General features: G+C 36.5%; 1 protein-coding gene across 1 annotated transcript in view; it reads right to left on the bottom strand.

Annotated features, from left to right (window-relative positions):
• LOC108762741 (protein fem-1 homolog CG6966) overlaps positions 1 to 2258 on the bottom strand; it is a 39959-nt gene extending 37701 nt beyond the window's left edge. Inside the window, exon 1 of the mRNA XM_018509881.1 lies at positions 1549 to 2258. Within this exon, the coding sequence (XP_018365383.1) occupies positions 1549 to 1608 (60 nt within the window). The 5' untranslated portion in view covers positions 1609 to 2258. The remainder of the gene's footprint in view (positions 1 to 1548) is intronic.
• Between the last annotated feature and the right edge of the window lie 12332 nt (positions 2259 to 14590).

Raw genomic sequence — 14590 nt, 5'->3', positions numbered from 1 at the left:
GGGAAAAAACAAGTTCGCCAACAACGTTGCGAACTCGAAAAACGGGAAGTCGACGACGATCGTGTCTCTCGTCGCACGTACAGTATAGAATATAGAGTAACCGCAGATATTCGTTACCTCGGCTGAGAATCGAAACTGGAGTAGGTATGCCACTCGTACAAATATAGATTAACTGTAATCTCGGTTTACTTTTTATCTTTTTCTTGTTTTAAGAATAATGCCCGTTTCTACCAATGTAGCTTAACTTTAATCTTGGTTCAATTTATTTTTCATCTTTTTCCAAAAGTTAAATAAGATAAAGAGTAATTAAATCGAGATTATCGAAGATAAGCTAAATAAAATAACAAAAAAATACATACTGCAAATAATAATTATTTGTTTCAAATATTTCAAGAGTTTATATATCTTTAAATTTTGTAACCTCATCACAAGCACCAAAATGATTAAAAATATATTCCGAGCCCTAAGTTTAATACTTCAATCAAGATTATTAAATTAAACCAAATTCTATTTGCTTATTACATAAAATCATTCTTTCAAATAATTTATAATGTTAAAAAAAAACAAATAGTTGTTTTGAGTACACATTAATAAATTATTCTAAAATTTGTTATAAATATATTTTAAGATTATTATCAAGAAAATATTCTTTATTAAAGGTAATCGTTTAAAAGAAAGAAAGTATCAAATTAAATAATCACTTTTCTTATCAAGAATATTTTTCGAATATTTTTTTCTGCGTAACATAAGGACGTCATCATAACTTTATATAAGTGATAAATGAAATAATGTAAAAATATAAGGCCGTAAGGGGTCGAGTACGAATATATAATACCATAATGAGTCAAATATGTATTGATAGGAGATCGGAATTAATAGTTAGAGTAGTGGAATAGTCGTAGGCATACGGCTTATTGTTCGATGTGAGTCTAGAAATATGGAAAACGAAGGATTCCAAGTTCGACTCCCGGGCGGCTCCATTAATTTCTCCGGTTTCTTACAGTAATAATCTAATAATCGATGACGTTCTTGTGACATCATTCAGCCTGTTCCGTTCAGAAGAAACTTGTTCAGTCACCTTTCCCCTTTTTTTCCTCCATGGTGGAGAAAAGAAGAAAAAAGATGAACGCGATGCAAAAAGTTTAGCTACAAAAAATAAGACTATTATGACAACTATTATGACTTTTGTCTACGAGGCTTATTAGCTGCATTTCTTGCACGCATCATTTTCTAAAATCTTTTTTTCTCTAAAATGAAGAAAAAGAGGAAAGATTCTTCACTTTGAGAAAAGAAGATAAAAAAATGGACCGTGTAAGAAGTACAGCCGAAAAGAATAGACAAGCAGTCCGATTTTGCAATGAAAGCGAACGCGTTCGAAATGTCAGTCGCGAAAGAATGGGGATCAGTTTCGCGTGTTCACGTTGTGCGATATTCGACTCGTCCGGATTACATCGGTTTCAATGGTTCGGTCGAAAGTTAGTGTTAAAAGGTTGGTGGGTTTCCATCGTGTTTCGCGACATTATGCATCAACAGGGGGGGGGCACTTGCCTTGAGACGCTTGAGCTTGCCGTCCCTCGCAGCGTTGTACACCACGCTCTTAAAATCCATTTTCACATACTCCGACCTGGATCACGTCGCACCGCGGCCACCCAGGCCGCCTCTTCGTTTGCGCGCGGAGTATACGCGTATTCCGTCGTCAACGTTTCAACCCCGGACAGATGACCGTTTGCGTAGCGGTTTGCGAGTGGCGCTTCCTCCGCTTCCCACCCAGTGGTAGCGCTGGGAAATGTTGACGAAATCGCGTTGAATTCACCGAATGGCTTTGGCCTGCTGACAGTGCTGACGCCCGAAGAATGACAGGAAGACGCGCGCGGACAATCGCGTATGACGCGTACGGGATTCACGCGCGAGCGAAGAAGAGAACCTCGTCTCCTCCGGATGACTAACGTCAGGTCAGGAGCAGTCCGGACTGTTCGGTCGCCCTCGTTCACCGCGTTTCCATTCGGCGTACTCGTTCGCACGTCAGGTGGCGACACCAGCCCGATTCATACGGCGCGGCGGTTCGCAAACGACTAAATTCGCGATGCAGTGCCTTTTTCTGAGATCCGATCTGCCAGATTTCAGACGGAACAACATACTTGGGGCGCGTGGTGGAGGTCTGGAGGGGATGACTTGGAAGGAAACGGTCTCTCGCCACTGTAAGTCTGTTTTTTCTAAATCATCCCCTCCAACCCCCACCATATGCTCCAAGTATGCTGGTCCGTCTGAATTCTGAACTGACTGCCGACCGCGCGGGATCAATCGCCAGCCAGTGCCAGCTGTGCGCGATTCCGATCGGTCTCTCCCTCCCCCTTTCTCTCTCTCTCTCTCTTTCTTTCTCTTCCGTTCACGATCGCGCGCTTCGTTCGTATTCGGCGTCCAGACGCCGCGGAAACGCATGCGCTGCGACGCCGAGCGCAGACGCATTTTGACATCTTCGACGTCATCCGCTCCTTCCTTCTCTCATGCGATTTCTCGTGACTTTCATAACGGGGGAGAACTTCCCCTCTCTCGCGAGACGTCGGTGACGGCGGTCCGGAAGGATTCTTCTTCATTTGTATGGCCCAGGTTCCAACTTAGTTGGATGGCCAATTTTGTCAAAATCATAATGTAATGCAAATTACAGTTGAAGCCGGAAACGCTTTTGAGCAAAAAATTAATGAGATGGTGCAATACCCGAAGCAGGACAGACGCAGGTCCGACTTGCTCGAGCGGTCTTGCTAGACTCGGTCCGGAAGGAAGCTGCAACGACGTCGACGATGTTGCGTCGCGACGCCGACAGAGCGCGACACCCGGCGATTTCGAAGCAGGTCGCGATCGACCAGCAGAGAACTTCGAAAGTGTATGAAAACTTCGCGGAATCTTTTTCATCTTAATTTTTGTCGGTTTAAGAGGATGCGACGCATTTGACGCTGTAAATGCTTTGTTTATCAGAAGAATCTTACGAATTGACCAATCAAAGATCAATGCCTCAAAGCATTTACAGAGTGAATTAGTATATAGATCGCATCTCTATAATAATACAATAATATTTAAAGTCGTAATAAAATTGTAATACACAGAAGTAGCTATAGTTTAAATAGGGATAAAAATAATTACAATCGTTTAAATGGGCTAAGCTTAATGAGTATTCGCAAAAAATTAATCTTGAAAAAGGAGAAAGCATCGGAGATGAAAGTTATAAAAAGATTTTCTGAGAATCACTTAAGATAACCAGTGTTATACAAATTTAAATTTTTCCAATTCGAAGAATCAATTTACAACTTTAAGAAAAAATAAAGTAAAATAGTAAATTAAATATGTTCAATTTTGTGGTTTAATTACTAGCAATTAATTAAAAATGATAACACGAAAAAGAAGAACGATTTTACTAAAAATATCTAAAAATTTAGACGCAGATTTGAAAATAATTTTGCTAGACCATTAAAATAATTATGTAGAATACTCAAACTAGTTATCAGAATATCATAATTTTTTGCAGCATTGCTCATCATATTTGAGATTCCCACATAATTAATTTAATGATCCAATAAAATTATTTTTAGATATGTATCAATACCAAATTTTTAGATATTTTAATAAAATCGGTTTTTCCATAAATTTAAAACAAAAAACACACAAGTACAATAGTACATACCACTCGATAACCTTTCCCCTTAGTTTAAAAAATTTCACCTCTAATTTGCCCCTTCTCTCTATATAAATCCTGATTACATTAATTCTAACATTGATTTTAACAGAAAAATAAAGATATCTCATGTATCGAGTATTGTATCAATGTCGGCATTAATTCGAATAATATCCATTTCTACCAAAGTAAATTAATTCTTAGAAGAAAGTTCATTTTTTAAATCTTACAAATTTTTTCTTGAATAAGATTTGGTATAATTCATTGTATTTTTTGATTTAAAATATAACAAAAACACGTATTTTTTAACAAAAATGAAAATATTAAATTTGTCTACATTGTATTTAAAAATAATACAAAGAGTTTTAGAACATGGATCAAAAATTATTTCAATAAGGAAGATTTTTTGTTTTCAGAAAATAATTAAAATTAAATTTAAAAAATTCATTTAAACTATAAATTGTATTGCTAAATATAAATATTGACTTTATTGAACTGTTTCATTATATGTACATAAATTTCATTTTTTTACACGAAAAGTATAAATTTCCAATTCCAATCACTTTTTACAGAATATATACCTGACATATTCTTAAAATTAAATTATATTAGTAGAAATGGACATAAATAAGTTGAAATTTGAGTTGATGTACAATAAAAGCAGAATAGCCTGCAACTAAAGTTTTCGACGTACATCTTTAGTTCTCTTAAGAGAAAAAACTAAAAAAAGATAAATATTAGCTAACCTCTTCGTATAAATCAACCTATCTTTCAAATATCCTGGCTAGTCCGACGTATCTGCTTTTAAAAAAGCACGCGCTATACAAATGTTCTGTACACACTATATATAATTTTTTTTACGTAACGGCGAACCGCTTAAACTTTCATTCGTCGTCGATAAACTTGCGACGCCTCAAAATAAACTACGCTCCCCCGAGAACACGACGTAAAAAGGAACTTTATCCTATCCGTCGCGCCAGTGCATTGTTTTCTTATAAGAGCCGTCCTTAAAATTTTATCCACGATATCGAGACTTTATTCGATATCTCAATGGGGTCGAAATTTATGAATGTATCTTTGCGAGTTACCGCAACGAAACCTTTAAAGAGTCGATCGATTCGGGCAGACGTAATTCTTTTTATTCCTATTATTTTCCGCTTCGAAACAATTTTGTGAAACGCGAATATCGGACGAAATCGCGAAAAACGTATTTCGAGTCAGAGAGGGTTAAACCGGCCGGATGTTCCACGTGCTGTCGAGATAAGACAGACTGTATTAGCCTCCTCTTATCTTCCACGGAGCTCGACAGTCAACTTTTTTGTCGGAGCGACGATTATCCGGAGACGCCTTTGCGTGTTTCGCATAGAGTGGCTAGAGATTTTTACGATGGATCATTCTGTCGGTTATGCTTCGACCGACGTAATCCGAGGAAGTTTCATGTAAACGAATTCCTGTTTCGACGAGTCATTTTTAATTTAACGCGTTATTAACCTTATACCTTACTGCGCATGCCGCAGTATACTCGTAATTCTCATTAGCATAAGCACTGATAAAATATGTATATATATAAAATACGATTACTATTTCGACTGTCATGTCGCTCGCATATTATTTACAAATGACGTGGGAAAATTCCACTCACTTGTGGTTTTTATTTATCCAATTAACCCTTACCGTACCGTGTACAATTTAGTGCCTCATCCATACCATCAAGGGTCACTAGAATCTTTTCGTTTTTTTCATCTCTTCAAAATAATTCAAAAAATCTCTAAAAATTCACCAACATACTTTCAACTTTCTAGAATAAATATTGAATCTTTATTTAGGAAAATAATAAAATGTAGTATAATTTATAATTACTCAAAGAAACTTGCACGAACAGGAATCGCTTGGTCACTAGTTACCCATATTGGTACGATAAGGGTTAAGAATGATTTTATTAAGGTGGTTCTTTAGTAAAGTGCCGAAAATTTGAGATGCCTGACCAGGGCCCACCCAAAATTACAAATATCTGCATAATTTGGATAAAATATTAAAACTACGTGTACATCTTAATGAAATAGTATAGAACATACGATAGTAAATCAAGAACTCTGCGTCTTCATCGGACGGAAACAAGATGAGATTATGTTTACTTTTTGAGGTTAAATTTATATGCATGTAAATATCTTTCCAGATATAGCCATTGACGTATTACTTTTTTGTGATCATTAAAATCGTAATTTTTTGGACTATTATAATCTCGTTTTTGAGAAAAGTCTGTGGTAAGATTTGTGTGCAGTTAGTCAAAGAAGCGTCTGTGAGCCTTATCACTAAGTTATACGTGAAAGGTTATATTTTCAACATTTTTTCTCTCTTATTAGAATTTTGTACACGTCAATTTCGGTACTTTCATTATATAAAAAAATTAGACATTTCTATGTTAACTTGATTTATTAAAAAACCACCTTAAGTGGGTTTAATACTTTAAAGAAACAATACAAATTATAACTAAAAAAATTTAAGGACTACGAACCACAGCTAGTTATTTAATGATTAGCAAAATAACTAGCTGTTGCTCATAGCCCTTAAATTTTTTAAATTTGATTTTTAATCAATTTGAGCCTTATATTATTTCCTTATCATAATATAAATTATATTAATACATTAAAAAACAATAAAGTATATATAATTAAAGTAATACACTAGATTTATTAAACTCAATGCTTTTATTTTTGCGAATTTTTACTAAAATAGTGCCACGGTTATCGGACGATACCAAAATTTTTTAAGCGCTTGTAAAAATACAACCAATATAAAATTTAGAGTGACATAAATAGCTATAGATAACAATGCGGTGGAATGAAAAGTATGAAATACAAAAGCATTCAACGCACTAATCATGAGGATATGGTTATTCTTACATATTTAATACTTTAACAGCAAAATTAGCTTTGGCATATTGTTATCTAGCCATTTATGTCACTCTAAATTTTATATTGGTTGTATTTTTACAAGCGTTTTAAAAAATTTGGGTAGCGCCCGATGATCGTAGCACAATTTTAATAAACTTTGCAAAAATATACCAGAAAATTACGTACGTATAAAGGAAATTTTTGATAAATATGCTCATTACCTTGTTTAATCGGCACCCATTAACGATACACGCAACTGCATAAATACGGAAAATTGTAAATAAATTTTGTAAATAAATAAGATACGTCGATGTAATGTTAACATTTGCGTTCATTGACTCGCGTGATTTTTCAACATGTAATTTCGCGTGTACTGATAAATCCCATAAAAATATCGATTTTCTCAACAATGTAGGGTCCGCGAGAGAGAGAGAGAGAGAGAGAGAGAGAGAGAGAGAGAGAGAGAGAGCCGTGTAATACGTATCGTCAACTGCAATTACCAGCCAAATTGTTACAGACGATCTCGAAGAGTAGCTTGTTATTAGTCACGCGACAAGAAAACGCGCGTACGGTAAAACGACGTCATACGAACTTTGTTTTCGTGCAAGAATCATGCAAATTATGATCGTCAAGGCGTCACCACACAGGAGGAAACGTCACCTCGATGAGTCAATTAATTCTTTATCGATCTGCAAAGTTACGTGACTTGTTTTTCTTCAACACAGAAAAGTCAGGTTTCAGAAATCTTGAAGTGCACGTGTGCACGTCGTAAAAATCGCTACGGAAGAAAAACATATGTTTCGTCAACAAATCAATCATCGTTGTGCAAGCCCTATATTTAAATGATCTCGTATTTTTTTGTTAAAACTGGTCCTTATTAAAAAAGTTTTGTATTGAATTTTTAATATATATCTAAATGTTAATTTAATATAATGTGATTATGTTACTTAAACATTTTATGCTAAAATGATATGAAATATTTCTTAGTGTTAAAGTAACATATTTTATGAGTAAATAATTTAAGTAACATAAAAATAATAGATTTTAAAACGTAAATGTTAAGATAAATTTAAAAAAATTTATTAATTTAACATATTATAAATGTTAAATTTATTAAAATCCGTTAATTTCATACATTATAAATGTTAATTTTATTTTAAAAATCTCACACAATTTGCTTACAAATTGTTCAGCGTTAAATCTTTTGTATAATTTTTGTATAATATTTGTATTATTTCCTAAAGCTTATGTTAAATTACCATAAAACTTTGGGTGAACCATTTGGGACATGTGAAATGTATTTAAAATTTATCACAAAGTTTTCAACTGTGTGTGTGTGTGTAGATTTGAAAATAGTTTTATTAGACCATCAAGATAACTCTTCGCCGGCAATGTTGAATTTTAAAGGAACAGTTTTTTGACTGTGAAAATTCTGGTAGATAAATTTAAATCTGCAAAAACTAACTAAAGTACAAACCAACTTCTATAATAGTAAAAACTTGTTAAAGTTTTCACAAGTAAGTGAAAATTTTTTAACTTTTCATATACAGTCTACAACAATATAAAGATCTCACATTGCCAACGGTAAAACGATAATTATGTAGGAAATTCAAGCAAGATGAGCAATGCTGTAAAAAGTTTTGACATTAGGTCTGCTCGCGTTGCTTGCACTTTTTTGCAATTCACAGTATCTCCTCTTTCTTTCTTTCTTTTTGCATGAATATGTATATTTATCTCGTTTTAAGTGCAAACATTCGATTTCAAGCAAAGCGAACAAATCTATTTTATAGCAATCAAGTTTGACCGTTCTACATTATTATTTTCATAGTCCAACATTATTATCAAATCTATATATCTAGCTAAATTTTTAGATACTTGAGTAAAACCGTTCTTTCCGTGTAGTCGTTCGCTGTGCGTGTCCCTCATGAAAGGAGTTCCCACGACAAAATAAATCTCCTCGCTCACGCCATCGCTCCCGTCGCTCGTCACCCTTTGCGACCGCTACAGAAGTGTATCCACTAAAAATTTCCAATTGTGTTTACGGTCGTTCCGCGTACTCTCTTGAAGTGACTCCCCCACACTCTCGACTTCCCTTCGTGCACGCATATCGCAGACATATACGGCCGCGACGCGACGCGACGCGACACGACGCACGTATACTCATATTCACGTGGTGCGGCCGTAAATGCGCGCAACGTTCAGTCAAGTTACGCGCGTGTGCGCGATGAAAAGTGCGCGACGGTTTGCGGCTTGCGGCTCGGGCGAACCCACGGATGTCGAACCGATCCTACGCCTCTATCGGGCGACCGCGTTCTCGCAAATTACGAGACGCTGCCGACCAAGCCGACCGAGGCCGAGTTGACAATGGTTGCGTTCAGCAGAAAACGCAGCTTTGCAACTCTTCTAAGGGGCTTTCTATAATAAGCCATTATCTAAGCTTAACTGTAAGAAATTGACTAATCGTAGTCGATTATTCTTCTCACATTCGACTGTGCTTGGTCAATTTCTTACAGCTTTTTAAGCTTAAGTTATTCTTATTGTAGAAAGCCCGTGAGATTCTTTAATGCGATTGGCTTAGATCCAATGTGTAACTAGAAGCAAGAACTATTAGGTGTTGAACTTAATTCCTGCCGTTTTTCGTCCCCAAAATTGATTTGTTTCGAAGGGAAATACCTTTATCAAAGTATTATTAATTAGTAATAAAGTAGAAAATGGAGGAAATTACTTTGATTAAGGTATTCATTCATCTTCCCTTCGAAACAAATCAATTTTGGAGACGAAAAACGGCAGGAATTAAGTTCAACATCTAACAATTCCTAGATAAAACACAAAAGTCATAATGGATGCTTTCCATTTAGTGATACAAGTCGACACAAGTGTTGTTCTATCTTTATTATTCATTGAACGTCAATTAAATAAAATATTAAAGAATGATGTTTGTGTCACTAAATCAATAATTGTGTCGATAACCCCGCAAACACAATAGAAGTAGTAAGCCTTAAACCTTAAGGAATTGGCCAATTATAGTCGATTATTCTTCTCACATTCGACCGTGATTGATTAATTTTTAAAAGCTTCAGGCTTATTACACTCATTGTGTTTGCGGGGTAATGGATTTCTTTTCAGCAAGCATAGATGATACGAGATAACACAATGAATCATTTCGTTTTTGTTTAACATTGGCAAACAACTATTATAGGATATATAATGACTCATTGTGTTACTCTGTGTCGTCTGTTTCTTGCTGGAAAGCATCCAACATCATCGTGACCTTACTTGTCACTTATAAGTTCACTTATATGTTACATATGAAGTCATGACGAGAAGTCCTATGATATCATGACTCTGTTCTACCTATACTCAGAGAGAAACACAATGGTAACAACTATAAGATAATTATATGATAACTTATTATTTTCTAATTTCAACATTATCCTGTAAGTTGTTAAATTATAATTACTATCATTTGTAATACGCTTGAGATTGTTGTATTATTGAATTTTATTACGGTAAATACCTTTGTTAACATGTAATAATTCAAGTATGTATGTTTGTAATTAGCGTTCCGGGAAGAACAATGATATGTTGTTGAATTTTATACATTGATAAAGATCCGAAGCGAGGATCGAAACGTATGGTAACGAAATTGTCGAATAAACTCATTTACATACTAATCACCAGTGTTTGACTTGGAAAGGCATCTTTATATCCATAGACTTATTCAACTGAGTCTAATTATACCATCTATATATATAACTCTATGAACTACACTGATAACTATAAAAGTTTCTTATCTAGAATGAGTGTAAATAGTTGAACAAATTAACGCACACAATTGAATAAACTATTTTACCAACTGCAACAACTATAAAAATAGTTTATTCGACTATATATATGTATGTTAATTCTATATATAAATTATATAATTATTATAATAATCATAATATAATAGAGATAATTATTATAATAAATATTAATTCTACGTATAGCTGTATGTCACTTTTATAGTTGCCATCATTGCGCCTTTTTCTCTGAGTGTGGGTTATATTAATTAAAGAATCTTACGACAGTGTTACAAAGCTGCTCTTTCTGCTGAATGCAGCCAATAAGTCGACGGATGGACGGGCGGCCGCGTCTACATCGCGATCACGTACGCGTAGATTAGCGATCGTTTGTTAGGTCCCGGACACGCGATGACCGACCGCGAACTCCGTCGTGATCGTCGGTCCCTCGACATGAATTAACTCCTCTCTCTCTCTCTCTATTGAGCGTAAACATCGCAAACACGCGATAATACAAAACGTGCCGGAACCGGCGATCTTGAAATTCGCTCGGCCGCGAACATCGCTTAAGTGTCCCCATTACGTAACATCATATAAATAGGATTTGAAAATTTTATACGAATCCATTTACGCAACGCGAAGTATACTCGTATAAAATATATGTAAAAGCACGTATATGCGCGTTTCATGGAACCGAATTAAATTTCTACGCATAAACAGTCAGTTGTAGCTAAAGCGGAACGAGAGTAGCCTCTCGTGATTGAAATTCTGCGCGAATCGCAATGACAGATCGTAACGCTTAGAAACGACGCATCTGATACATCGGAATACTTGCCAATAAACCTCGCTTATTTACATTTTCTACCGACGTTTTCCTGGCGCTGCTATCCGTCAACGTTTATTTTGTTATCGTCTTACGAACCGCATTTAAATGTATCATCATTATGTAATTCCACGGAATAATCCCACTACGAACTCTAATTTAGTCAGATTTTTTTTTATACATGAAACAAAATGGAAAACAAATGTGCTGGAATACTTTTTCAAGTTCTATTTATTTTGGTACCATTTTACGAATCACATTTATGTATATTATTACGTAATTTTTATTTCCCAAAATATTTTCGGAATTTCTGACAGTTATATGAATTCTTTGATTAATTTACAGACAAATTTTTTTTCTAAGTAAAACAAATATTCTTAAATACTTTTTCAAATTCTACTTATTTTGTTATCGTTTTATGAACCGTTCTTACGTGTATTACATAATTTTCAAAATCAGATATTTTAATATGCACTCACTTAAATAAAATAAAATAAAAAACAAATATATTTAAATACGTTTTCAAATTTTATTCATTTTGTTATTATCTTATGAATCACATTTAAGTTATTACGTTATTTTTATTTTTACGAAATATTCTCGGAATCTCAGGTATTTTTTGATTAATTTACACATTTTTTTATAAGTAAAGCAAATATGTTTAAATATATATTATTTCAAATTCTACTTATCTCGTTATCATTTTATGAACCGCATTTACGTTTATTATGAAATTTTAATGAAATATTTTCGGAATAATATCAGACAGCTACAAAATTAATTTACAGATCTTATATACGAGAATAGAAGAAAAACAAATATGCTCAAGTACTTTTCGAAACTTCGTCAACGTTAATTTCATTATCGTCTTATGAATCGATTTAAATGTATCATTACGTAATTTCACGGAATATTTCAGAATAATCCCAGGCTGTTACAAATTCTTTAATTAATTTATACGATCGATTCTCTTTGTACGCCAACACACGGGAGTGAGACGGATATGCTTAAATACTTTATTTCGAACTTTGTTTTCCACAAATTTCAATATCTCCGATTCCATTATCCCGTCTCGAAGCGAAACATGATGCAACATCGTGGCATCGCATCCCGTCGATTTCTATTCATGATCGATCACGCCAGCGGAGGAAGACATACATCTCGCGACGAGATGCGCAGGAAAACGCATCGGTGCAATAGTCGACGGTCGTTCTCGCTCTCGTCTCGCTCGCTCTGCTCGGCGGAGTATTGGAATTTCGAAAAGCCGGGCCGCAACGTACGTACGTACGTACATACATACACACGTACGCGTGTGCGAGCATTCGCGCGTCTGTGTACGTGTGCTCAGGTAGACAGCCCTGATTTAGAGCATCCCCCAGTTGGCGGGCGTTTAACCGAATCGAGGATTCATCTCTCCTCAAAGCAGCGCGGCGGCGGACGCGATGCATGAACGGTGTGTAATATGATGAGCGCCACACGTATGACGTGTGTACGTAAGCGCGAGCTTTATACACAGCTGTATACACTCACACACGCGCATACACACACGCTCGCTCTTTCTTTCTCTCTCTCTCTCTCTCTCTCTCCCCCCCGCACTCCGCCTACCATTCTTCCCCCCGTCCCTCACCTACACGCTCGCGGCGGGTACACCCACGCCGAGCTCTCTACTTACGTTGCCGGTTGACTCGTGTTGTCCGGCGCTCTCCGCCACTTTGACTTGCGCCGTCTCTGTCGCAGCACCCGCGCGCGTACACACACGTAAGTCTATATACACCCACAGTCCGACATTCGGCATTCCCGCTACAACGCCGGTGTCTGCGGATCCGCGAGGGTGCGAGCGAGCGAGCGAACGAACGAACGGGAGAGCGAGCGGGACGACGCGAGGGACCCGACGGACTCTGGAGAGAGCGAAAGATTAAGAAACACGTTGGCGCGACGGAGAGCAACGGCAACGAGTGGCAGGCCAACAGAGAGCACGGGTGGTATATCTGTGACACGAGAGTGCGAGGAGAGGATACCCGCGGCGAGATACGAGCGGGAGCGAGAGCGACGAACGCAAAGCAGGGGTGTCGCTAAAGAGACTTTTCGAAACTTGCTCTCGCACGCGCCGCACAGGGCAACGTATTAATGTACGTACCGCCGAATTGATTCCCGCCTTGTTGATTGAAAATCGCTGCGGCAACCTGCAGTCGATCTCGGCGAGATGCGAGCGGCGGGTACTCGTGATAAACAGATAAACAATCGTCGTGTCAGATTTGAGAGATACATAGATGCAACGTGACTTTGATTCGAATCGAGTGGAACTAAAGCCCATTCTACAATTGCGTAAGCGTAGCTGTAAGAATTGATCAACCACAGCTGAATGTGAGAATATTCTTGATTCTTACAACTGCAACCACTTGCAACCACTTCGCTCACGCAATTGTAGAATGGGCTTAACAGTTTATTAATAACGTTTACATCGCGTTCTTTAAATCTCTATTCTGTAAAGAAACGCGTAGAAAAAATGTAAAGCAGTAAACGAATCGATCAATCAGTAGAAAATGTAAGGCGATAACTTTGCGTTCTCTATTGTGATTGCTTACTGCTTACGTTTTACTGCCTTAAGTTTTTGGCATGAGCTCGTAAGTCATTTACAATGGGAGTAATATTGGATAGTAAGCCGTAAGCTGTAAGAAATTGACCAATCACAGACGCGTATTCTCTCCATTTAACCGTGGTTGGTCGCCTGTAACTTACTACACCATATTATTCCCATATGGACAGTCTTTTAACGACTTCGTTGTTGTGTAGCTTTTTTTGACTCGTACAAGATTTGCGCAACGACAGTGTAACGATGTCATTATTGTCACGAATAGGGCCATCTATATACAATGGGAGTAATATTGTAGTAAGCCGTAAGCTATAAGAAATTGACCAATAATAGTCGATTGTTCTCCTTACATTCGACTGTGATTAGTTGATTTCTTACGATTTACTACACAATATTACTTCTATTGTAAACGAATAAGAATTACAGAATAGGAGTCTAAACGCTGTAAAAAAAACGCAATGTAAACATTATAATAACTGTTAGTTCCGCTCGATTTGAATTAAAGACACTTTAATTTCTTAATCTTAATCTTAATTTCAAGTCTACACTTTCAACGGCCGTTAAAATCATATCGGATTAAAAATCAACGATCTTTGGCGCCGCGAATGTCGATAGAAGTACAAAAGAATACATTCCAACACGGCCGTCGAGGTTTGACGGACATTATTCGATATTTCAAAAAATTTGCGATCGAAACTACGAATCGATGACAAGTGTTCCGTGAGATACACAAAATATAGGAAGAAGAGGACCGGCACTCCCCGACGAAAACGGCTGCCGGTGGAGTGGTAGATTGAATCTTTTTAACGGCCTTCGGGAAGAGAGAGAGAG

The sequence above is a fragment of the Trachymyrmex cornetzi genome, unplaced genomic scaffold (assembly GCF_001594075.2).
Source record: "Trachymyrmex cornetzi isolate Tcor2-1 unplaced genomic scaffold, Tcor1.1 scaffold11, whole genome shotgun sequence".
Lineage (NCBI taxonomy): Eukaryota > Metazoa > Arthropoda > Insecta > Hymenoptera > Formicidae > Trachymyrmex > Trachymyrmex cornetzi.
This window is presented reverse-complemented; position numbering and strand designations above follow the sequence as displayed.